This window comes from Gymnoscopelus braueri (assembly GCF_963280865.1).
Source record: "Gymnoscopelus braueri genome assembly, chromosome: 9".
NCBI classification, from domain to species: Eukaryota; Metazoa; Chordata; class Actinopteri; order Myctophiformes; family Myctophidae; genus Gymnoscopelus; species Gymnoscopelus braueri.
The window spans coordinates 5,751,352-5,779,184 of NC_137610.1; the positions used below are offsets into that span (position 1 = coordinate 5,751,352).

The window sequence follows — 27,833 nt, forward strand, 5'->3', positions numbered from 1 at the left end:
TATTTACCCCTGGATTTCTTGGGTCATGACGCAACTCCCCAGAAAAAAGGAGATCTTGTCCTGTATTTCAACAGATAAACCACAACTACAACCAACCAGCTGTTACACTGAAGCTCATTTAGTTTTTATGTTTCTCCTCAGCTCTCCAGAATGAACCAACACACAACACAACAGGTAAGACTGTCTGTCTGTCTGTCTGTCTGTCTGTCTGTCTGTCTGTCTGTCTGTCTCTCTGTCTCTCTGTCTGTCTCTAAAACTCTCATACTTGAAATATGTTGACATTTGTATTTAAAGTGAATAAAAGGTGAGTCAGTAAATACAGCAGCTTCACTGTGTCAGTGGTGTGTTTGACAAAGAGAGGAAACACTTCCCAACCTTTTTAAACATGGTGATCAATAAGTTTACATTTATAAGGTTATTTATGTATCAATATGTTACATTTATGAGCGTATTAACCCATTAAGACCTGAGGCCCATTCTACAATTGCCTTCTAAATCAGTAGTTCTCAAACCTCTGCGTGTCAAGGACCCCCAAAATTATATGTATTTGGACGTGGACCCCCATCTGAAAACGTTTTGTGCCAGGGACCCCCAGAAGAGAAGATTTGTGTTAAAAGAAATCTGAATGATTCAAAAATTGACAAAAATAGCAGATCTACAAGCTCACAGCGCGGCACGAAGTGACACGCTGTGAGCTTGTAGATCTACTATTTTAGAATAGCCAACGCTAAAATCTAAAATGAAACGGATGCTTTCCCGGTTTTTGTATATTTTAAAAGGTAAACCAACTCAAATGTAATGTCTCACTTTCTCCAGAGGTGGAGCCCTTCCTCATCGTAGCCACCAGGTACAACCTGATGAAGATCAGCTTGGACGGCTCCAGCTCCACAGAGCTCAAACAGGTGAAAACCATTAGACACATCCTATGTAATCCTATACAATATTCTACACACACTGCTTTTAACATGCTGGAATTTATTCCAGTCTGAGACTAACACAACTGATGTGGTGTGACAGGACTTGAAGGGTGCGAAGGCTCTGGACTTTGACTATCAGCAGCAGATGATCTACTGGACAGAATGGGACTATGTCACCAGGAAGGGCAGCATCAGTCGCATGCACATCAATGGCAGTGACGTCCAGGTCAGTGTGACAATGACAACGATGAGGATGAATGACAGGGAAGAGAAACCGAATTCAAATTACTTACAGAACACATGTAATTCAGAGTAGTTATGCTTGTATTTAAAATACTTTGTGACATCAGTGTTAACCCATTAAAACTGGGAACGCATCTGTGTTACCACTTAAACCATTATTGGCTATTCAAAAATAGCAGATCTACAAGCTCATAGCGCTGCACCGAGTGCCGCGCTATGAGCTTGTAGATCTGCTATTTTATAAAAATTATGAAAATGTGTGCAAATCTTTGAATGTATATTTTTTGTGTTGTATATGTAACATTTTTAACTCAAATCTTTGCTTCTGGGGGGGTCCCTGGAACAAAATATGTTTTGTTGGGGGTCCTTGACATGAAAAGGTTTGAGCACCACTGATATATTGCAACATAAGTTAGGATTTCGAAGACATTTGTAGAATCCCCAGGCCAGAAGCAAAGATTTAAGTTAAAGATGTTAGCTTTAAAAATATATATATTCAAAGATTTGCAAACATTTTCACAAAAAAAGTAGATATACAAGCTCGTAGCGCAGCACCGAGTGCCGCGCTGCGAGGTTGCATATCTACTTTGTACATCTGCTTTGCTCTGGTCTTAATGGGTTAAATATAAAAGCAGAAAACAGGGTGTCTGGTGTTTCAGTCAGTTAGTGTACAGACCATGTGCTCCTTGTGAGCCGTGAGGATGTGAGTTTGAATCTGACTCCTGGTCGTGTCTCACATGTTTCTCCTCTTTCTGTCTTTGGTTTCCTGTCTCTCTACACCAGGGCTTCACAAACTGTTACATGACAAGGACCCCAAAATAGCAGAACTACAAGCTCACAACGCGTCACAAAGCGACACATTGTGAACGTGTAGATCAGCTATTTTCAAATAGAAATGTTCAAAATCTAGAATATTTGTGAAAAACGAATGAAAACACTCTACACTGCCCTATCTAAAACATAATTGTAATAATTGCATTAACAAAAAAGATAAAACAATAAAATATAGTGAGTATATTCAGAGTACATGTATGGTTGATTGACAGGTCCTTCACAACACGTTGATCAGCTATCCAACCAGTCTGGCTGATTGGGTGGTAGGAAACCTGTACTGGTGTGACAGAGTCAGTGAGACCATAGAGGTGTCCAAACTAAACGGGTCGTACAGAACAGTCCTGGTCAACACCGGCCTGGACTGGCCAAGCTCCATGGCTGTGGATGTACGCTACGGGTAAGATCACTGTGGTGACATCATTAACCTCACACTGTGGTGACATAATGAACCTCACACTGTGGTGACATCATGAACCTCACACTGTGGTGACATCATGAACCTCACACTGTGGTGACATCATGAACCTCACACTGTGGTGACATCATGAACCTCACACTGTGGTGACATCATGAACCTTACACTGTGGTGACATCATGAACCCCACACTGTGGTGACATAATGAACCTCACACTGTGGTGACATAATGAACCTCACACTGTGGTGACATCATGAACCTCACACTGTGGTGACATCATGAACCACACACTGTGGTGATATCATGAACTTCACACTGTGGTGACATCATGAACCTCACACTGAATGTATCAACCATCCTGTGAAACACCACGGATACAAGAAGACTGAATTACATCATATTCTATACATCTTGTATGTAAGTAAGTGAAGTTAAAAAGTCACTTAATAGATGTTTTTTTAGTAGAACTAGAAGGGTAGAGTTTACCTCATGAGGAACATTTAAATAGTATCATGTAAGTTGTCACTAAATTGAGTGTGTAATTGGCACAGCCAATCACCTTGTGATTGGCTGTGCTTTCTGGAGCTCCTATGAGGCAAATTCCAAACATATGACACCTAAGTATTCTAAAACTAATGATAAAAAGTAAAGTATGTCTGATTTGTTGTGAATAATGTGTTGAATGTTGTCATTGTTCTGTTGTTATTTATTCCCTATGTATCCCATCCCTCCCCCGCATGGAAGACACACACACACACACACACACACACACACACACACACACACACACACACACACACACACACACACACACACACTACTTGCATGTAAGTGTGAATTACTGTACATGTTCACACAATGTAAATAAGCTGTTGGCTTCAGTGTGTTTTATCATATTGATATATGGTTTATGTCGGGTGGGAAACTCATACTGTGTGTCCAAAACTATTACTTTTCAGGAAATGGTAAAGAAAATAATCTGTGATCCAATGTTATTTAGTCTCAAGCTCTTTATTAACACATTGGGTGCCAGCATTTTATAATAAAAGATTACGTTATGTGCCAGAAATTTCACCGTTGAGCTGTGCAGCGCTGTTTAAGCTGTAGACTCCGCGACGTGCATTCCCTGTGAAAAAAAGCATGCCTCCATTTTGCCCGATGGTCCTGACTAACGCCTGGAACGATAACATCTCTTACGTGAGTAACAATGGCGGAGCGATCGTGCGTTTCGGAGTTATAGGGGTTTTAGAGAAGGAGATAGAACGGAAGCGGTAGGGCGCCATGTTTTTGACACGATGATCCATCTGGCCTATCCTTCTCAGAATCACCACGGGTGATCCCAGAGCTGCTCCAGCCCCTCCTGTGTGGAAAAAACTAAAAAACAAAAAGACACCAAACACGGTTCAGACCGTGTTCGGCACCAATGCGCTACTCTGTGAAAACACGGTACAGACCGTGTTCGGCACCCGATGTGTTAATACTTTTCATTGGTTAAATATATATATATAAAACCCAAAGACACACTCAACCACTTTCACTTTAAATAAAAGGCAGCTATATAAAAAGATCTACAGGCTCACAGTGTGTGACATCATGACGCATTGTGAGCTTTTACATCAGCTTTTTGCTACTTTGGTGACACTGTGGTATTGTGGACAATATAGGGCATTAATTTACAAAACAAAACAATAGTTTTTAAATATGGAGATACAAAATTTCTGCCCGACAACAACAATATGTTACAATGTCAGTAAAGATGTCAAACAGTGACCCTGACTCAGTGTCTCCCTGACAGGTACTTGTACTGGTCAGACAGAGGTAACAACAACCCCCACATAGAGAGGATGGGGATGGACGGCACCAACAGGAGCATCATCGTGAAGGATAAGATCTACAAGCCCTACGGCCTGACGTTAGACTACATCAACGATCACATCTACTGGAGCGACAACAAGGAGAGACACATTGAGTTTGCCAACCTGGATGGAACCAACAGACACACAGGTAACACACACACACACACACACACACACACACACACACACACACACACACACACACACACACACACACACACACACATATGGGAGGAAGAAGTACTCCGATTATTTACTTACATATTGTATAAGTAAAAGTAATCCCTATTATACTTAGTTGACTGGAGTCCCCCAGGGGTTTCTATAGGCCCCTCCTTTTATCCTCTTCACAATACATATTTTTTCAGAAAATAGCCAATCTACAAGCTCATAACATGTTGCAATGTGATGCGTTGTGAGCTTGTATATCTGCTATTTCCGTGAAAGTTCGTCCCAGAATAGGATCACTGGGTTCATGTGGTTAAATTAACACTCCAGAGATGTTCATTTTTACATGAAGAAAAAAACAAAGAAAACAGTGAGAACATTGTTTACTTTTGTAAACTTTATAGATGCATTTTAACTCTTGTTATAATATTCTTTATAATACTTTGTTCATGTATTTTATGATATTGTGACTCTTTTGGTTTTGTGTGTCTGTAGTTGTGAGTCAGGACATCGACAGCATCCTGGCTATTACTCTGTTTGAGGATCACATCTACTGGATAGAGACTAGGGGGATCAGCCGGGGGATCAGAAGGACCAGCTCCATCTACAGAGCCAACAAGACTCAGGGAACCAACAAGATCGGTCTCATCAGCTACCTGAATCAACCATCTGACCTCCACATGTATCACCCCTATAGACAACCTGAGGGTCTGTACCACCTACTATACAACACTCTCACTATTCACTCTTCATGCTGTTTTATGACTTTTATTTATTGTAGTGTTATTGTATTATTTGATCTGTTTTGAAAAGGGTTACATGAATACACATTGTTATCATTATTATTATGGTTCTTCTTCTTCTTCTTCTTCTTCTTCTTCTTCTTCTTCTTCTTTTTCTTCTTCTTCTTCTTCTTCTTCTTCTTCTTCTTCTTCTTCTTCTTCTTCTTCTTCGTGGTAGTGGTAGTGGTAGTGGTGGTGGTGGTGGTGGTACTAGTAGTAGTAATTTGAAATTGATAGTTCTGTTGCTTGATTCTGATTAGCTGAATCCTGTTGTAAAATACTGAATAACCACACATATGGATCATATGTATACGTGTATCACTGCTCCCACATCTTGTTTACAATATTCACCATAACTTTCCATGGATGAATTACTGTTTGTGATTTGATTCCTATAGCAAGGTAAGAGGAGCATTTACACGGCAACCTCCTAGTTGTTTACAGGCAGACAGGGACTACTTTCTTGTAGAAATTATTTTGAAATTGATATTGAATTCAGTTTTAATTGGGTTGTCTATGAATTTCATGTTGCCATATTTGGTGTTTTATCAAAGCAATAAACCATGTGAGGTGGTGGTTTACAGTGATTGTAGAACAGTTAGAGGGTTGTAGTCACTCTGCTCTGCATCGTTCCTAACAACACCTCATAGCTGCTCTAAACTCACATTAAACCACAGCCTGGTGTGGCTTATTGCTTTATTCTAACATATAGGTGTGTGTTCTCATGTTTGTTTGCATGTGTGCATGTTTTCTCCACCCTGCAGTGGCCGGTCACCCGTGTCAGACCAACAATGGAGGCTGCAGTAACCTGTGTCTGCTCTCACCTGGAGGAGGTTACAAGTGTTCCTGTCCCACCCACTTCTACTTGGCAGCTGATGGCAAGCAGTGCATGTCCAACTGCACTGCCAGCCAGGTGATTCACCTCGCCTTCACTTGTGTTAGGCTGTATGACTTTATGTCTCATGTCTGCTTTTGATACATTACTGATTCTAAACATAATCCTCTGTCTCCCCCATCAGTTTGTTTGTAAGAACTACAAGTGCTTTCCGTTGACGTGGAAATGTGACACAGTAGATGACTGTGGGGACCGGTCAGACGAACCTGCAGACTGCTGTGAGTTGAGATAGAAATATTACCTCATTAATCATGCTTTATTATCAGTGTTGGGACTAATGTGTTACTTTATAATGCAACTACTTTTTTTGTGGTAACTATAGTAACATAACACATTTTTTTTCCAGTTTGATTATGTTGTCACAACCATTGATATTTAAATGGGCACGTTATTCGTGACTTCACTTCAGAGGATGAAAGGTTTATTATGATCTGACTTCTGCTTCTTATTGGAGGTCTTTGTGCATGGGCTCTGCACAAGGACCAGGTCACATACTGTATGGGCCAAACCACAATGTGCTAAATATACACACAGGGTTAACGAGACATGACGAGACATGATGGCCTTTAGCAGGACCGGGCTGGACTGTTGGCCCTGTGCAGCCAGATCTTTCGGCGGCCATGATGTCAGGCTGGCATAATTCCATAATGTCAGAATGCCATAAGGGTACAGACACACCATATCTGCCTATACGGTCTGTACAGAGGACAGGTGGTCTATGTGTTGTGAAGGTGGTCTGTACAGAGGACAGGTGGTCTATGTGTTGTGAAGGTGGTCTGTACAGAGGACAGGTGGTCTATGTGTTGTGAAGGTGGTTTGTACAGAGGACAGGTGGTGATTATTCTCACTGTTACAGATATGTATGTAGAGCATATTGTCAACATCATGGACGCCATGGAAGCTGTTTATTTTGACTTGTTGTGTTGTTATGACCCTAAATGGTCATATGTGTGATTCCCTGTGTGGTGTTTTGTCCTGTGAATGGCTCCTCCCCCTCATTGGTATGGGGGATTGAGTGGTGCTGATTGGTTACCAGCTGGTGTGTCAGTGGTGATTGGTTGTGGTTGAGTGTGAGTGGTTAATTACTAGGTGGAACTAGCTGGTGATTGGCTCCTGTGACGATGGGCTCAACTATAAAGCTGGAGGTCACTAGTCCTCTGAAGTCTTCATCCTGACCAGTTCTGTGTCTGTCTGCATTTTAAATATGTGTTAACATGGGTTAGTCTACAGTCTTGGTAGTGTGTGTGTGTGTGTATGTGTATGTGTATGTGTATGTGTATGTGTGTGTGTGTGTGTGTGTGTGTGTGTGTGTGTGTGTGTGTGTGTGTGTGTGTGTGTGTGTGTGAGAGAGAGAGAGATCCTGGTACACAGAGGGGTCACGGGTGATATATTTATTCACAGCTAAGTATGGAGTCTAATATAACAGTGGTTTCATGTCAAGGACCCCAAATTAATTTATACTGGAAATATTTTGTGTCAGGGACCCCCATACAAGGATTCCTGGTGGTGCTATAATAGGCTCTTTTTTAAGTGTAGTTGCTTATTTGGGCTGGCTTCCTAATGTTTTTTAAACCAGTGGTTCCAACATTGTTTCATGTCAAGGACCCCCAGATTAATATGTATTTATATTTAATATGTCATTTCTTGACAAGGCCTGGTCAATGAGAAGGAGGGCCATTTACATGTAAAATGGCATTGTCTTATTTGTTCTTATTTTGTTCATATAAGTACTGTACGCATGTTTATTTATGTGGCATGTTATAAGGAAGGACGTAATATGAACAGGAAGGACTGTTAATGGACTGTTAATGTCTTGTTTTATTTCTGTGTAATGTGTCATATAACCCCATATGGGATGGGCCTAAATGGTGGCATGACACGAAAATAAAAATGTCATTCATTCATTCATTATTTGTCTGCGGACCCCCATCTGAAAATATGTTGTGCCAGAGATAGAAGGTACAAGATAGATCTTTAAGTTTTGTAGAATTAGTTGCTTCTTTTGAACCTTAAATTCTTTATCCCACGATTTTGTAACCCTATTTTTTTTACACCCAGTGCCAATTGTCTATGTAATCCTGGGCACTACCTGGCACTACCTTCCCTCTGCCAACCTAGGGAGGCCAGGGCCGAGCTCATGCCTCCTTCAATGCATGAGAGCCAACTGACCTTCTTGTCACCTGACAGGGGAGAGTTTCCCTGGTTGGACGTAGCGCGTGGAAGGAACATGTTATTCCAACCAGTTCCCTTCCCCTCCATCATTTTTTGTGAGGGTACCTACCCTAGGAGACACGGGGAGAACATGCAAACTCCACACAGAGTAGGCCCTTTCGCCAACCCCACCTAGGGTATGGCCACTGATGACGCGGAGGAGAGAACACGCCCCCAGCGCCCACAGCGTCCCCTGCGGGAATCGAACCCAGGACCTTCTAGCTGTGAGGCGACAACGCTACCGACTGCGCCAGGGCTGGGGAACATACGCCTACCAAGGGGGGGAAGGGGGAAAAAAATGGAAGGGGAGAGGGGGAAGAAGGGGGAAGGAGAAAAAAGAGGAGAAAGAGAGAAAGAAGAAAAAAAAAACGTGGAAAAGATGAAAAATGCAACAGGCACGTCTTTTTGTGCTTCTCCCCAGTGATTCATCCATGTACTTTATGAGTATACACGATAGATTAATGAAAATTGGGACTTTGTCAATTTTAGGTATGCTTGGTGAGAATCCAAAGGTCGGGGCTGGTCGTGGGTTCGATCCCCACCTACGCCATGAAAAAAAAAAACTGCAATTAATTAAAAAAATACATGTTCTTATTGTTTTAAACATCTAAATGGACCAAGAAATCGCTTTTCTCACCATCACCTAACCTATTTGTACTATTGTATGATCACATGTACAATATGTAGGCCTACATTGGCAAACTTTAATAGTCCTGTAGCAAGTCCTCAAAAAAGCCCTTAGTTTTTGAGATACCCCCACCCGAGTTAGAACAAAACACAACCATGTTTTTTCTTATCTTTAGTGTCTCCCATTAATGAAATGGATTGTTGTGAAATTTTATTTTGGGGCAAAATTAGTTTTTTGGGCTATTCTTTAGAACTACCCCAATCTCTGAAAAAGGCAAATCCGAATAGGGCAAAGGTGACCAAATATGCTATAACTTAAGAATGCTCACTCTTATCTTCATCAAATTTGCTGAGGTATGAACCAGGTGTCTACCTACATCACCAAAGAGTCAGAATGTAATTTACATAAAGAAATACTGAAATATAGTCCTTTAAACATACCTTTAGTTTAGGCGGAAATTGTACTTTTGTAGTGAGGACTCCTCTACTTTCCCTCATTTAGAAAAAAAACATACATTTATGTCAAATAAGCTGTTACTGCATAGCCTAAGATGCTATTAAACAATAACCAGTGGTTGTGTGGAGAGATCTAGTACAGTTTTATTGCAAATTAGACTTCTTTAGACATACCCCTTCTCTGGAAATAAAACATTATAAGCGGGTGCAAATATGGTTTGACCCAAAAATTATTATAACAAAAGGTTTCTCAATGGTTTATTGTAGTATCAGGTGTACTTAATAACATATCAAAAGTTTACTAAAATCTGATCATTAGAAATGTCAAATTTCCAAGATGGCCGCCACCAGTTCCTTAAAAGACCATTACTCCTTCATTATTTGCCCTACACAAGTAAGTTTGGTGCCTAACCCCATGTTTTGGTGATCTAGGAATCCAATTTGCATATATAAATTATAGTCAAGTGATTATAAGTACAATTATATATTAAAGCAATTGGTTATAAGCATATTTAACAATGTAATTTGACATGTCTCCCTTTTCTACATGCCATAATGCCCAGGATTGGTGAATTCATCACCTATACATGTAATTCACATTCTGTTGAAGCTTTCAAGATTTATTTTGATACCAATAAGGAATACATTAATTATTACTGGGTGGTACTGTGACTTTTGTAAAAACATGGCTGCCAATGTGATAGACTGGGAATATTACACAAATCTTGGAAGAAATTCCTTACCGGGATTTTTTTTCACCAATTTGTTTGTAAAGGTGTCTGGTTCCCAAACGGGGGGTCCCCCAAATGATTTTGGGGGGTCCCCAGATGGCTAGCTTGATGTGCAACATTGTTCTCTCACTCAACAGTAAACAAACCAACATACAGTATAAGTGTATACAGGGTATCTGCACATTTCTAAAGTTACAATTTAATTACTCTTAAGACTCAATATTATCTCAAATATTAGGTAAGAAAAAGACAAACATTGTGAAAATAGCCGATGCACAAGCTCACAACGCTACACTCAAAAAAGATGGCCACTTGTCTGGTCTATGGGGAAGATGGACTCCTCAGTGGGGATACAGTGGAGAGAAATGACCCCTTATGGGCCTAGAGAGGGTGTGCAAGTCAGTACAGAGCTATCACAACATGTATCTAGTGTCTGGGTGTCTAGGCAGGGGTGGAGTGTGGCGTGGATAAGGTGCAGATGTGCTTGTCACAAACATCTCCTTATTCCTGAGACTAGTAGTTGTGTGAGGTTTTAGTGCAAAATTAATTTCACATGTCTTTATTTTGTGATTGGTACTGCTGGCAATAAGCTTGAACCTTGATCTTTTTTCTGGATAATTTTAACAGCAAGAAGGTACGTATAGGGGACAGCCCATGACGCCCTGGGCTCCAGTCTCCCCATAGAATCCCAATCTAACCGACCTCCACACCCATAAGGGGCTGTGTCTCTGCTGCTATCCAACAAACAAGCATTGCATTCGGCAAACACCAAGTTTTTGTTCTGGAGCTGTTCTGGAGAGGGGAGAGGACGCTCTGAGCCATAATGATAAGTCACTGGGGGCCCCTGGGAATATTAATGGTCAGCCACCACCGACTCTCCTGTGAGCCAGTCCGACATACACCCTTGTCCGCCTGACACACAGTCATGCACCACCACGTGGAGGTCTTACAACCACCACTATGGGGGGGGGGGCCGACCCTCCTCACAAACACCTATGCCCACTCACAAGCGCCTATCTCAGGCATAGGAGCCAGCCAGACCCGCCAGGAGGTTCATTTGGGGCCAGAATACATACATATGTATATGACACAGTCTTGCAACATGTCGAGGTCTTACAACCACCACCACTGGGGATTGTCCTCACTACCTATGCTAACTCAAGAGAGCCTATCTCGGGGGTGCCTATCTCGGGAGCCAGCGTGGAGGTCCACTTGGGACCAGTGGGACTATCCAGTGAGCCAGGCGACATAGGGACACTCCTCTCAGCCTCACGCATTAGCTAAATTCCAATACCTTAATTTCTGCCTCCTCCTCACTCCGTCCTCCAGCGTGCTGTGACTTAAAAATCGTTTGCAAAAATTTCGTTGAAATGGCGTATAATTTCTGTTGGAGATTTTGCACATCGGACATGGGGGAGAGGAGAAGCTCAGGGTCTCCTTGGCTCCTAACCTTGCTCTTCTGCGCTCCAAGTGCCCAGGAAGTAATCCAGTGACCCCCATACTCCCCTCTACCCACCTGAGGGGAACCCTAGGCCCACTAAACTCTAGACCAGACCCACCCCCCATACTCCCCTCTGTCTAGGCACCCAGTAGATACTAGGTTCTGACAGCTCTACACTAACCTCCATAACCACCCCCACCCCTCTTGCACACTCACACTGATTGCCTTCCTAATGTGTTAAAACATCTATTTAATGTTTTTCAAAATCTTGTATCTACAAGATGACACTGCGCTAAAAAAAAAATATTCTCATGTATGTCGGGGAGGAGTTATGAAGTTGGGTGGGTAAGGGGAGGGGTGCAGAGAGATTGGTTCATAATGCAAGAAATTTTTTTGGGGTGGGGTGTATAGTCAAAGATGAATTTAGTTTGGGCTAAATTTGATCCACAGAGCTATCCAAAACCTTTCAATATTGAAAACAATACTATCTATCAACTGACAATATTCTCTGCCACCACCTTCTGAATTACTGCAAATTGTGACTATTAGTTTTGTTGTGTTTTGAGAATATCTTGAAGCCTTGTTCCAGTAAAATTTGGGGCAATGTTGAGGCAATTATGTATGTTAGCAAAGTACTGCACCATATTCAATCACACTCACACATGATTGCTGTGTGTGGCAGGGGCAACATGAAGCCATGTTATAAATTAATTAATGGAAATATGAATTTATGATTTCAGTAAGAACTTTTTTATATACACATCCTAACCAAAGGTGCATAGATTCATTGACTTTGTTGAGAATTGCAGGCCTCAATACAGAGAAGCATTACACAAATGGAATACTGTGATTAGGGGTATGTCTAAAGAAGTCTCATTTGCAATAAAACTGTACTAGATATCTCCACACAACCACTGGTTATTGTTTAATAGCATCTTAGGCTATGCAGTAACAGCTTATTTGACATAAATGTATGTTTTTTTTTCTAAATGAGGGAAATTAGAGTCCTCACTACAAAAGTACAATTTCCGCCTAAACTAAAGGTATGTTTAAAGGACTATATTTCAGTATTTCTTTATGTAAATTACATTCTGACACTCTTTGGTGATGTAGGGTAGACACCTGGTACATACCTCAGCAAATTTGATGAAGATAAGAGTGAGCATTCTCAAGTTATAGCATATTTGGTCACCTTTGCCCTATTCGGATTTGCCTTTTTCAGAGATTGGGTAGTTCTAAACTAAAGAATAGCCCAAAAAACTAATTTTGCCCCAAAATAAAATTTCACAACAATCCATTTCATTAATGGGAGACCCTAAAGATAAGAAAAAACATGGTTGTGTTTTGTTCTAACTCGGGTGGGGGTATCTAAAAATCTGAGGGCCTCTGCTACAGGACTATAAAGCATGACCCTTCAGAGACTGTACTTCATTCATAGACTTATATTGTAGATTATTCACTGGTGATAGATGTACACGCTACACAACTACAGTTTATATAAATGTATATATTCACTGTACATTTTATGTTTTATCGTTAAACTGTACATAATTATTTTCACTTATTTAGAGATCCACTGCAAATGCAGATCAGTCTATCTATTCTAACTAATGCTGCTGCCATTATGATAAATCTACACACTTTTTACTACTTATTTTTATTTCATCTTACTCTGTAGGAAATGTAATAATTAAACATCTTGCATATTATGACACCTGAACTTATCTCCCCTCCAATGGGATCAAACAAGATGTATCTCAAGTCTCAGAACACTGTTTCAGAGGATGATTTACAGCAAATAACTCATTGACTAATGTAGGCCTACTAGTGGAGCAGGGAAATAGAAGAATGCCTGGTATGTTACACATTGAAGTAATCTGGATCCTTGAGGTAAAAGTATAACATTCACTAAATAAAGAAAAGGTATTCAACTGCATGAAAAGTAAATATACTTTTAATCTATAAATGTACATAATACAACATTGTGATATGGGTGGAAACCTTGCATGTCCAAAATAGTTTCTTTTTTTACTAAGCCCATTTAAAAATATCTAAAATAGTGAAAATAGCCGATCTACAAGCTGACAACACGTTGACGTGTTGTGGGCTTGTAGATCTGCTAAAATAGTGAAAATAGCCGATCTAAAAGCTGACAGCACGTCGACGTGGTATCTGCTATTTTCACTCCAACAATAGTTTACAAAAATGTTCTGTAGGTGGCAGAGGGCTCACACTTGCACAATAATAACAGTCGTTGACGGACAGCAGGTGGGGTGGCCTCAACTTCATCCTTTGACCTTTTTCTTGTCTTAGCTTGCCCTACTGTACTCTGTGGCAGGTGGTAGACATGCTGAATACCAGGCGGTTGAGGAGGAAGAGTGGGCGGACATTAGCTGCTAGAAGGGGCCCATCACTGAGGGTCCCACCAAAACGACGTTTCTCAAACAGGAAAATAATGTCAGAATGAGCAAAAAAAGGCTATAGGCTACAAACAACACAATATCGAATCATCTCCTTTATCATGGTAAAATGTAACCAGCTGTTACACTGAAGCTCATTTAGTTTTTATGTTTCTCCTCAGCTCTCCAGGATGAACCAACACACAACACAACAGGTAAGACTGTCTGTCTGTCTGTCTGTCTGTCTGTCTGTCTGTCTGTCTGTCTGTCTGTCTGTCTGTCTGTCTGTCGCTCTGTCGTTCTGTCGTTCTGTCTGTCTGTCTGTCTGTCTGTCGCTCTGTCGCTCTGTCTGTCTGTCTGTTTAGGGGACCGTACCTATGTTCCCCAGGTTCGATGTTCCCCAGGTTCTATGTTCCACACGGGACCGTACCTATGTTCCCCAGGTTCTATGTTCCCCGCTTTCCTAGGAGAGCGGGGAATATAGGACCTAACCTAAACCTAACCCTAACCATAACCTTAGTGGGGGAACATATGTCCGGGGAACATAGGTATGACCCCTCTGTTTAGATTTGTGTTAACATGGTTTAGTGTACAGCCTTGGTACTGTAGCGGTTAACGTGTGTGTGTGTGTGTGTGTGTGTGTGTGTGTGTGTGTGTGTGTGTGTGTGTGTGTGTGTGTGTGTGTGTGTGTGTGTGTGTGTGTGTGTGTGTGTGCGCGCGCGCGGTCATCATGGTACACACACACTGTCTGTGTGTTTTAATTAAATCACAGCCCCTTAAAAACATCCCTCTAAAACTGCTCATATTGGAACCAGTGAAATATGTTGATATTTGTATTTAAAGTGAATAAAAGGTGAGTCAGTAAATACAGCAGCTTCACTGTGTCAGTGGTGTGTTTGACAAAGAGAGGAAACACATCCCAACCTTTTTAAACATGGTGATCAATAAGTTTACATTTATAAGGTTATTTATGTATCAATATGTTACATTTATGAACGTATTAACCCATTAAGACCTGAGGCCCATTCTACAAATGTCTTCTAAATCATTAGTTCTCAAACTTCTGCGTGTCAAGGACCCCCAAAATGATATGTATTTGGACGCGGACCCCCATCTGAAAATGTGTTGTGTCAGGGACCCCCAGAAGAGAAGATTTGTGTTAAAAGAAATCTGAATTATACTTATTTTTTTTTCAAACACTTTAAAGATTTTTTCAAAATGTTCAAAAATAGCAGATCTACAAGCTCGCAGCGCGGCATGAAGTGACACGCTGTGAGCTTGTATATCTGATATTTTAGAATAGCCAACGCTAAAATGTAAAATGAAACGGATGTTTTCCAAGTTTTTCTATGTTTTTAAAGGTAAACCAACTCAAATGTAATGTCTCACTTTCTCCAGAGGTGGAGCCCTTCCTCATCGTAGCCACTAGGCACAGGCTGATGAGGATCAGCTTGGACGGCTCCAGCTCCACAGAGCTCAAACAGGTGAAAACCATTAGACATAACAACACATCCTATGTAATTCTATACAATATTCTACACACACTGCTTTTGACATGCTGGAATGTATTCCTGTCTGAGACTAACACAACTGATGTGGTGTGACAGGACTTGAAGGATGTGACGGCTCTGGACTTTGACTATCAGCAGCAGATGATCTACTGGATAGAAGGATACACCCCCTCCATGATCAGTTGCATGCACATCAATGGCAGTGACGTCCAGGTCAGTGTGACAATGACAACGATGAGGATGAATGACAGGGAAGAGAAACTGAATTCAAATTACTTACAGTACACATGTAATTCAGAGTACTTATACTTGTATTTAAAATACTTTGTGACATCAGTGTTAATCCATTAAAACCGGGAACGCATCTGTGTTACCACTTAAACCATTATTTTATACTTTGGCTATTCAAAAATAGCAGATCTACAAGCTCTTAGCGCGGCACTCTGTGCCGCGCTATGAGCTTGTAGATCTTCTATATTTGAAAAATCGTGAAAATGTGTGCAAATCTTTTGTTGTATTTTTTAAAGCAAACATTTTTAACTCAAATCTTTGCTTCTGGGGGGGTCCCTGGAACCAAATATTTTTTGGGGGTCCTTGTCATGAAAAGGTTTGAGCACCACTGATATATTAGGGTTAGGGTTAGTTTGCAACATAAGTTTTTCAGGAAACTGTCAAGATTTAGAAGACATTTGTAGAATCCCCCAGAAGCAAAGATTTGAATTAAAGATGTTCGCTTTAACACATTGGGTGCCAGAGGTTTATTAAAATATTATACGTTGAGTGCCTGCATTTCTTCCATCCACTTGCGTTATACGTTTCGTGCTGTAGAAGCCCCGACGCGGAAGTGCATGTAAACAAAGCGTGCGTGCGAGACGGCGGAGGGTCCCGACTAACGCCTGGAACAATAATATTTCCAACGCGATCCTCCATTGCAGCGTGATCGCCGATCGAAAACGGCTCGTTTCCACCACGTTAAAAAGAAATGGAGATATTAAGCTTTTAGTCAAGGAGATAACATTGAAAACGCCGACCGGAAGGATTTTTGACATGGAGCCACATCCAGCCTCTTCTTCTCAGAAACTCCTTGGGTGATGTCAAAGTTTCGTTTTAGCGCCCCACGTGGGCCACTCGTATAAAAATAGAATTGGGTCAAAAACGGTCCGGACCGTTTTCGGCACTTCTCGTTTGGATCCTCAAAAACGGTCCGGACCGTTTATGGCACTCGATGTGTTAAAAATATATATATTCAAAGATTTGCACACATTTTCAAAATGTTTCAAAAATAGTAGATATACAAGCTTGTAGCGCGGCACCAAGTGCCGCGCTATGAGGTTGCATATCTGCTATTTTTGAATAGCCAAAGAAATATGAAATGACACAGATGCATTCCCGGTCGTAATGGGTTAAATATAAAAGCAGAAAACAGGGTGTCTGGTGTTTCAGTCAGTTAGTACAGACCATGTGCTCCTTGTGAGCCGTGAGGATGTGAGTTTGAATCTGACTCCTGGTCTTGTCTCACATGTTTCTCCTCTTTCTGTCCTTGGTTTCCTGTCTCTCTACACGAGGTCTTCACAAACTGTTACATGACATGAAGGACCCCACAATAGACACAGACTCTGGCTGGGGCCCACAATCTAAAAAATAAATAAATAGCGGATCTACAAGCTCATGACGTGTTGTGAGCTGTAGATCAGATCTTTTAAAAAAGAAACACTCAAAATAGAACATTTTTGAAACAAAATATTTGTGAAAAAGACTACACTATCTTATCAATAACATAATTGTAACTAGAAAATGTGCTCCTCGGAGCACAAGTCTCCGCCAGCAGACTATAGCAATTATATTATCATAGCAATAACTAATGAGATACAGTAGAGTAAAAGATATATACTGTAGTTAAATAAAAAGGTGTATGTTAAAGAAATATTTATGAATGAAGTGACACACCTATTTATAGAATTTTATTTCGTCATGCGTCCCTCTAGCCAATCAGAAACATTGGTGTCAACAAATTGACACGTGTCACGTGGAGCTTGCCCAATGTTAGCTTGGCTAACAATGTTTGCTCACACAAAGCGAAAACAATATCTATCGTTCCTGTATAATTTCCAGGTTTAAACTCTGTCACTGATTCTCTGTAGAGCATTCGTTCACAGGAACCACAGACATAATTGGGTCCACTTTCGGACATCTTCTTTAAGAATGCGAGAGCAGCTTCATTAACTTCTAATTCTTGTGATCTGTATCGTTTCTTCTTACTCGTGTTATGTGCTTGTTGATGTTGTCTTTCATTATTTAAATACTCTGACCAGTTCCCTTTTTTCCTTTCGATGTTCTCTTCAGACTCTTCTACTTTTTCTTCCAGAGATTGTAGCAATCTTTGCTGTGTCATATTGTAAGCATTCATGGCTAGTCTTCGTCTTTTGTCATTTAGCGATTTTTTGTCTCTGATTAATTTCATTCTTTCTTTATGATTCTTAGCTCTGTTTAATTGAAGCAATGCTCTGTTTACATTGAAGCAATCTATCATATGGGAGTCGTCATAATTGACTGGTTTGTTCAAATACTTGTCTGTCTTCTTCATCTTCATTGTCTTGAACAGTTTCAGCAGTTGATTGGTGTGTTTGATCAGCTTTGGCCTTCTGCGCCTTTGTTTGACCAATGTTAGGTGTTCTCAGAGGGACACACACACGCACGGACGGGTGATTTGGACTAGAAGATACTGTTCCAATCAAGACTGATTGATCCTGTCTTACCTCGCTTCAAAAACGTAAACGGTTTTTTGAAGTGACACACCTATTTATAGAATTGTATTTCGTCATGCATTCCTCTAGCCAATCAAAGGCATTGGTGTCAACATATTAATACGTATTAAGATTTCGGTCTTGTTGTGGGATCAATTCAACTCTAGTCCTCTTCTGTGTTACTGTTGTAGATGAGTATGCTTTCTTAGCTTTGGCCTTCTGCGCCTTTGCTTGACCAATGTCAGGTGTTCTCAAAGGGACACACACACGCACGGACGGGTGATTTGGACTAGAAGATACTGTTCCAATCAAGACTGATTGATCCTGTCTTACCTCGCTTCAAAAACGTAAACGGCTTTTTGAAGTGACACACCTTTTTATTATAGGATTGTATTTCGTCATGCGTCCCTCTAGCCAATCAGAGACATTGATGTCAACATATTGACACGTATTAAGAGTTCGGCTTTGTTGTGGGATCATTTCAACTCTAGTCCTCTTCTACGTTACAATTGTAGATGAGTATGCTTTCTTAGCTTTGGCCTTCTGCGCCTTTGCTTGACCAATGTTAGGTGTTCTCAGAGGGAAACACACACGCACAGACGGGTGACTTGGACTTACTGAAGGTACTGTTCCAATCAAGTCTGATTGATCCTGTTTTACCTCACTTCAAGAAGTAGGGGCTTTTTGAAGTGACACACCTATTTATAGAATTTTATTTCGTCACGCGTCCCTCTAGCCAATCAGAGGCATTGGTGTCAACGAATTGACACGTGTCACGTGGAGCTTGCCCAATGTTAGCTTGGCTAACAATGTTTGCTCACACAAAGCGAAAACATATTCTCCACCTTCGGCGGAGACAATAATTGCAAAAAATATATAAAACAAAAATATAATATAATATATATAATATATAAGAAAAAATCAGAGTACATGTATGGTTGATTGACAGGTCCTTCACAACACGTTGATCAGCTATCCATCCAGTCTGGCTGTTGATTGGGTGGCAGGAAACCTGTACTGGTGTGACAGTGGCATGGACACCATAGAGGTGTCCAAACTAAACGGGTCGTACAGAACGGTCCTGGTCAACACCGGCCTGGAGAAGCCACGCTCCATGGCTGTGGATGTACGCTACGGGTAAGAGCACTGTGGTGACGTCATGAACAGGGGTGCACATAACTGGTGCGCAGGTGCGCATGCGCACCCAAAATAAATAATGCGCGGCACATCAGACGACGCGAGGCGCTTTTGCGTACCAGCTGGGACAGGAATTTCCAAGCTTTTATTTTTTAGCCAAACTAAAAAATAAAAGCCTGGAGATCGAGGCTAGGAATTTACTTCCTGAAGCCACTCGCATCTCAGCCACTCGTGTCTCGCATCGCCTCGCATTGCCTCGCTGCGTGCACGCAGCCAGCAGCGGCTGTTAGAGGCACTCGTCACCGATGATGAACGCACCGTAATGTTGCAAAAATATGCCGTGAACGTCCCAATCTGACGGATAAAAACAGCGCAGCACAGGGCACCAACCTTGGGGGCTTCACCAAACGGCGTGAGAGACAAAGAAACGGCGAAAATCGGCGGAATTTGGAAGCAGAGCGTCCTTTTCTCTCGTGCAGCACCCCCCCCCCCCGTTGACAAAACTGTCCGGTGGGCACCGTGCTGAATTCCCCCACCCCCCCACCCCACCCCCACCCCCCCCACCCCACCCCCGACAAAATGGCACGGGACCATTTATTTTGTGCGCACCAAGTCACATCTCCAGGTGCTCTTCTGAGTACTAGACCTAAAAAGTTATGTGCACCCCTAGTCATGAACCTCACACTGTGGTGACATCATGAACCTCACACTGTGGTGACATCATGAACCTCACACTGTGGTGACATCATGAACATCACACTGTGGTGACATCATGAACCTCACACTGAATGTATCAACCATTCTTTGAAACACCACTGATACAAGAGGACTGAATTACATCTAAACATTAAACTGATGACATTGCATCATATTCTGTACATCTTGTAAAGTGAAGTGAAAAAGTCACTTAATAGATGTTTTTGTAGTAGAATAAGAAGGCTAGAGTTTACCTCATGAGGAACATTTAAATAGTATCATGTAAGTTGTCACTCACTGAAAACTCACTCACTGATTGGCTGTGCTTTCTGGAGCTCCTATGAGGCAAATTCCAAACATGTGACGCCTAAGTATTCTAAAACAAATCATAAAAAAAAAAAAAAAAAGCATCACGCACGCACGCACGCACGCACGCACGCACGCACGCACGCACGCACGCACGCACACATCTACAGGCTCACAGTGTGTGTAATCGTGACGCATTGTGAGCTTGTACATCGGCTATTTGTGCTACTTTGGTGACACTGTGGTATTGTGGACAATGTAGCCATTAATTTGTAGAACAAAACAAAGGTTTTGAAATATGGAGATACAAGGTTTCTGCCTGACAACAACAATATGTTACATTGTCAGTAAAGATGTCAAACAGTGACCCTGACTCAGTGTCTCCCTGACAGGTACTTGTACTGGTCAGACGTAGGTGACAACAACCCCCACATAGAGAGGATGGGGATGGACGGCACCAACAGGAGCATCATCGTGAAGGATAAGATCGACCAGCCCTACGGCCTGACGTTAGACTACATCAACGATCACATCTACTGGAGCGACTACAACGAGGAACACATTGAGTTTGCCAACCTGGATGGAACCAACAGACACACAGGTAACACACACGCACGCACGCACGCACGCACGCACGCGCACTCGCACGCGCGTGCATACACACACACACACACGCACATGTACTGGAAGAAGTACTAGATTATTTACTTATTTAGTTCCCCAGGGGTCTATTCTAGGCCCCTCCTTTTATCCTCTTTACATTAGATATCTTTGCAGAAAATAGCCGATCTACAAGCTCATAACATGTTGCAGTGTAACACGTTGTGAGCTTGTAGATATGCTATTTCCGGTGTATGTCTGGCCCAGAATAGGATCACTAGGGTTCATGGGGTTAAATTAACACTCCAGAGTGTTACTATGTATAAGAATGGATTATGTTATTTTTACATGAAGAAAAAAACAAGGAGAACAGTGAGAATATTGTTTACTTTTGTAAACGTTATTGATGCATTTTAACTCTTGTTATAATATTCTTTATAATACTTTGTTCATGCATTTTATACTATTCTGACTCTTTTGGTTTTGTGTGTCTGTAGTTGTGAATCAGGACATCAACAACATCTGGTCTATTACTCTGTTTGAGGATCACATCTACTGGATAGACCTGGGGACCGACTCCATCTACAGAGCCAACAAGACTCAGGGAACCAACAAGATCAGTCTCACCAGCAACCTGGACTATCCACGTGACCTCCACATGTATCACCCCTATAGACAACCTGAGGGTCTGTACCACCTACTGTATACAACACTCTCACTATTCACTCTCTCTGGGGGCGGCCATATAGCTGAGTGGTTAGAGAGCCCGGCTGGGCAGCCAGAGGCTCTACAGTAGTTGTAGCAGGTTCGATTCCAGCAATGTGTCCATGTGTCCCTGAGCAAAACTCAAAACCCCTAATAGCTCTCAGAGCGCCGTAGAATGGCTGCTCACTGCTCCTAGTAGTTATAGGATGGGTAAATGTTGTTCTGTTATAACCACACATATGGATCACATGTATGTGTATAACTGCTCCAACATCTTGTTTACAATATTCATCATAACTTTCCATGGATGAATTACTGTGATTTAGTAAGGTAAGAGGAGCATTTACAGTACAACCTCCTAATTGTTTACAGGCAGACAGGGACTATTTTCTTGTAGAAATTATTCTGAAATTGATGTTAAATATAGTTTTAATTGGGTTGTCTATGATTGTCATGTTGCCATATTTGGTGTTTTATCAAAGCAATAAACCATGTGAGGTGGTGGTTTACAGTGATTGTAAAACAGTTTGAGGGTTGTAGTCACTCTGCTCTGTATCGTTCCTAACAACACCTCATAGCTGCTCTAAACTCACATTAAAACACAGCCTGGTGTGGCTTATTGCTTTATTCTAACATAGGTGTGTGTTCTCATGTTTGTTCCATGTGTGCATGTTTTCTCCACCCTGCAGTGGCCGGTCACCCGTGTCAGACCAACAATGGAGGCTGCAGTAACCTGTGTCTGCTCTCACCTGGAGGAGGCTACAAGTGTTCCTGTCCCACCCACTTCTACTTGGCAGCTGATGGCAAGCAGTGCATGTCCAACTGCACTGCCAGCCAGGTGATTCACCTCGCCTTCACTTGTGTTACGCTGTATGACTTATGTCTCATGTCTGCTTTTGATACATTACTGATTCTAAACATAATCCTCTGTCTCCCCCATCAGTTTGTTTGTAAGAATGAAAAGTGCATTCCATTGTCGTGGAAATGTGACACGATAGACGACTGTGGGAACTGCTGTGAGTTGAGACCTTGCGCGCACGCACACACACACACACGCACACACACACACACACACACACACACACACACACACACACACACACACACACACACAGACACAGACACAGACACACAGATTCATTGTTGGTACTGAACAATGGACAGTTGTGTGTTGTGTAACCTTAGAGAGTTGATGAAGCTACAGAAAGACTGTGGTCACTTGTAGCTTCAGTCAGTGGTGTAAAGCAACTAAAAGTGCATTTACTCAAGTACTGTACTTAAGTAAAGTTTTGAGGTATTTTTACTTTACTGGGGTATTTCCAATTTCCAATACTTTTAATTCTACTCCACTACATCTTGGAGGCAATTATTGTACTTTTACTCCACTACAATTATTTGAAAACTTTAGTTACTAGTTACTTTGCAGATATAGATTATTACATTATAAAACATACATGAACCACTTTAGCTCTATCTTATAAATAGGCTATTTGAAAATAGCTGACCTACAAGCTCACAACGTGTCGCATCGCGACGTGTTGTGAGCTTGTAGATCTGCTATTTTCAAACCTTTTAGTACTTTTACGTTTGGTTCTTCAAGTACATTTTGATGCCAATACTTTTACTTTATTTTTACTTAAAGGACGACTTCACCGATTTTCAACCTATCTTCATATAATTGGTCCTCACTAATACTCTTGATAAAATGGTAAAAAAAAAATCTACTCGGTCTGTGGACAGTTCAGAGTCCCGTCCCAGTCCCAGTCCCCAGTGACATCATCAATGGGGAATCCATGCTAATAGAAACTGCAGGCTTTCTATTCCTGGAAAGTTGCAATGCAATAAAAGAAGCCATTGTTCGCGTGTTAATAAAAATCTAAATAAAAAATGTGAAATCTTGTTGGAAAAAAAAATCATGCCTAACGATGATGTCACTGGTGGACAGGTTTCTGGACTGTCCACAGCCCTCCTATGAGACACAGACGAAGTAGAAAAAAATGGTACCATTTTATCATGAGTATTAGTGAGGACCAATTATATGAAGATAGGTTGAAAATCGGTGAAGTCGTCCTTTAAGTAAAGAATTTGAGTACTTTTTCCACCACTGGTTCAGTCAACATATTTATGACAAACTTCAACACCTTGTAAAGTCAATGCAAGCTTCCACACCAGTTTCGCGAAGTGAAAAAGCGTCTTTTAATTATTCGGAACGAGTCCGAATTTTGCGTATATTCGCATATTCGCCGGTGTGTAACCGCCTTAAGACTTTGATTTGTATCAAGCTTGGTCGAGCGCACAAGGTACTGCCATTCACTCGAATCTGAGCTTGATTCCAGGTATCGTCTGTGATGGATTCCCCAAGTTCCCCCTCCCAGCCTGCCTTAATTCCATCCAGAGAGGTGAAATGTTATAAATGAAAGACATGAGCCCCTTTACGTGCCTCTATCCAAGATAGACTCCACTCCTGATCTGTGGGAATGTTAGGGAATGAGGGATTATGTTCTAACAAAATTGCGAATTTGAAAATATCTGAACAGGTGTGAGTTTGGCAGTTCATATTGATAGGAATCTAAATAAATAAATTAGGTGAAATACAATTAGGTCAGTGGAGATCTCAATTCAGTTCAACAGAGTATCCCTTGGCATTATGCATTAATTAGATTTTTCAAACAGAAAGTGACACAATTAATTGTATTTGCTCTATCAACAAACTATATTTCCTAAAATTGTTGTCAATACTGTATACATATTATTTTAATCTATTTTGATATAAATCATACATTTCATCATTAATTATCAGTTATTCCCAGCTTGTGAATATCAAATAAATATCATCAAACAGGAGAAACAAAGGATTTATTCCAACACATCAACAAGCTGCTGTACTGGCAGAGAGGATCCATGTTCTCTGTTAAAGTGAAACTCATTTATTTGATGATTTTTCTCCTCAGCTCTCCAGGTTAAACCAACACACAACTCAACAGGTAAACAAAGATGAAAGAAGAACAACTGATCATAGATTACAGTGTTGTAATAAAATGATGTAATGTTGTAATGAAAGTAATACTGCTTTAATGCTTACTCTGTACAGAGTCTGATGATGTCAGGTTGTTGGGAGGAACCAGTAACTATACTGGTTGTCTAAATAGTGATTAAACAAGTGTAAAGAACACCAATAGTTATTTAACCCATTAGACCTGGAACGCATCTTTCATTTTTTTATTTGAGCTAAAAAGCATTATTTTACACTTTGGCTATTCAAAAATAGCAGATATACAAGCTCGTAGCGTGGCACCGAGTGCCACGCTACGAGCTTGTAGATCTGCTATTTTAAAAAAATCTTGAAAATGTGTGCAAATCTTTGAATATATATATTTTTAAAGCCAACATTTGTAACTCAAATATTTGCTTCTGGGGGTCCCTGGAACAAAATATTTTGAGATGGGGGTCGGCGGCCAAATAGATATAATTTTGGGGGTCCTTGACATGAAAAAGTTTGAGAACCACTGACATAGAAACATACGTTTTTCAGAAAACTGTTTTAGGAGACATGTAGAATCGGCTTCAGGTCTTAATGGGTTAAGGTGTCTTGTGGCCAGGTCTTAGACTTGTGTAGCTTAGACGTATATGTGAGCAGGGCTGGAGATTTGGGGATCAACTCGTCAGTTTAGAAAGGGTAGAAAACAGCAAATTAAATGCAATTTTTTTTTTTTTGTGTTTTTCGTTTTTAACACAGTTCGAATGTTGAAGAAGGTTTGTATTGCAAAAGATAGTCGTTTTAGAATCATTCAATGGTTACATTTATATGGCAAGGTAGGTTGCTTTTTTTGCGAGTCTGTGTGTTATTTTGGGGGATTTGCATAGTGGTTTCGATTGGTCATGGCTAGGCATTGTTCTCCGGTTTCACTCTGAGCACCGCCTATCTTCCCAAGATGAGCCGGTGTTGCCAGGTATTTTTATTATAAGTTAGCCCCCAAGATTTTTATTTGAAAATAGCAGATCTACAAGCTCACAACGCGTCGCTCGCGATGCGACGCGTTGTGAGCTTGTAGATCTGCTATTTTCAAATAGCCGATGCATACAGTAGGTTTAAAGTGCTCATGTGGCCCATTGTCGCTTCTTTTGGGCTTGTTTTCCTAGACCTGGTTGTCGCTCTGATCTGCTCAGCAGAAAGGATTATTCATTCATTTTCAATGTTACAAAAACACCCCAAACCAAAGAACCATATCATTCAATAAAAAGCATTTTGATCCGATTGGTAGCCATTGTCTCCGTTTTTTTCAACTACGCGGCCGTAGCGGTTGGGGGGTGTATTGCACTCTGATACATTATAACTCTATGAGAAAATGGCCGCCGATCGGATTAAAATGCTTTTTATCAAACAATACGGAAGATACGGGTACTTAGACCCACCCGAAGTGAATTGTAACATCCGTGGCCATGATGTAAGCACTTTATATTTTAAATCTGAACGTTTATGTAGATGTACGGGTTGTAAATGGAGAGTGCAAACACCAGGTTGGAGTTAAGCCAGGACGCCGTGTGTGTCTTTATTATTAATAGGTAAACCTCGACGATAGTTGACTACCAGAGGGTCAAATTTAGTGGTGAAAGAAGCACTTGGTGGTAGCAATACCACAATATAAAAAGTAAAAGGCCTGTGCTCAAAATGTTACTTGAGTTCAATCAAAGTAAAAGTACAAAAGTATTGGCATCAAAATATACTTAAAGTACCTAAAGTAAAAGTACTAAAATGTTTGAAAATAGCTGATCTACAAGCTCACAACACGTTGCAATGCGCATTGTGAGCTTGTAGATCGGCTATTTTCAAATAGTCTATGTATAAAATACCTAAAAAATGTACTTAAGTACAGTACTTGAGTAAATGTACTTAGTTACTTTCCACAGTAAAAATCAGAAAATCATGTGTTGTAGCGCATGGGCAACATTTTAATTGTGTTGCATCAAAAATTTCTATAGAGTGGACAGCTAACTGAAAGGTTTCAATGGGGGAGTGGTTAGAGGAGTGGCTAGGTTGAATAAATTACCCAATGTTCACGCCCATTACCTGGAACTGAGAGGTGCTAGAAGTGGAAATTCTTTAGAAGGGATTATCTCAGTTTGGACTATTATAGATAACAAGATTCAAATGGTCACATCTTCTTCAAATGTGTTCCAATTTCAATGAATCATATACATCATATGAAAGCTTATATTCTGTACTTCAACAATCTGTAATAAAATGAAAAATGCCCCCTTGCGGCCTAAAGCACTGTACCCGCTCACATATGAGCTCTAGTCAAGTCTTAAGGTCCTTACACACCGGCGAATATGCGAATATACGCAAAATTCGGACTCGTTCCGAATAATTAAAAGACGCTTTTTCGCTTCGCTTTTCCGCTTTTTCGCGCCATGTATGCTTGCATTGACTTTATAAGGTTTTTAAAAAAAGCGTATTATTCGCACGAAAAAATCGCCCCGGTGTGTAAGGACCTTTAGACTTAGAGTATGGAGCTTAGACGTATATGAGCTCTAATCTAGTCTTAGACTTAGAGTATGGAGCTTAGACGTATATGAGCTCTAGTCAGGTCTTAGACTGAGTATGGAGCTTAAACGTATATGAGCTCTAGAGGACATTGTTTCATGTTAGTTAGACGTATATGAGCTCTAGAGGACATTGTTTCATGTTAGTTAGACGTATATGAGCTCTAGAGGAGGACATTGGCTCATGTTAGTTAGACGTATATGAGCTCTAGAGGAGGACGTTGTTTCATGTTAGTTAGATGTCTAGGAGCTCTAGAGGAGGACATTGTCTCATGTTAGTTAGACGTCTATGAGCTCTAGAGGAGGACATTGTTTCATGTTAGTTAGATGTCTAGGAGCTCTAGAGGAGGACATTGTTTCATGTTAGTTAGACGTATATGAGCTCTAGAGGAGGACATTGTTTCATGTTAGTTAGACGTATATGAGCTCTAGAGGAGGACATCGTGTCATGTAACATGTTAGTTATTTTCTTTCTCTTTCAGTATTGAAATATTAATTCAGTTTGTTTATGGGCTTACTGTTAGAAATGTATATTGTTGCGTATCTATTAATTGTAGGTATTATTTAACATTTAATATTTGTATTTCTCTCTTTGTGTACAGAGGTACAGTTAA

The 27,833-nt window shown here is 40.8% G+C and overlaps 1 protein-coding gene across 1 annotated transcript; it reads left to right on the plus strand.

Annotated features, from left to right (window-relative positions):
• Positions 1–272: 272 nt before the first annotated feature.
• LOC308091542 (low-density lipoprotein receptor-related protein 1-like) lies at positions 273–27,833 on the plus strand (the record flags this gene model as incomplete). Its single annotated transcript, XM_080437204.1, has 11 exons — positions 273–284; positions 1,018–1,143; positions 2,207–2,288; positions 4,930–5,142; positions 15,375–15,460; positions 15,584–15,700; positions 19,181–19,368; positions 20,763–20,971; positions 21,468–21,656; positions 22,365–22,513; positions 27,822–27,833. The coding sequence occupies 11 exons, from the start codon at positions 273–275 to the stop codon at positions 27,831–27,833; spliced, it is 1,383 nt and encodes a 460-aa protein (XP_080293330.1).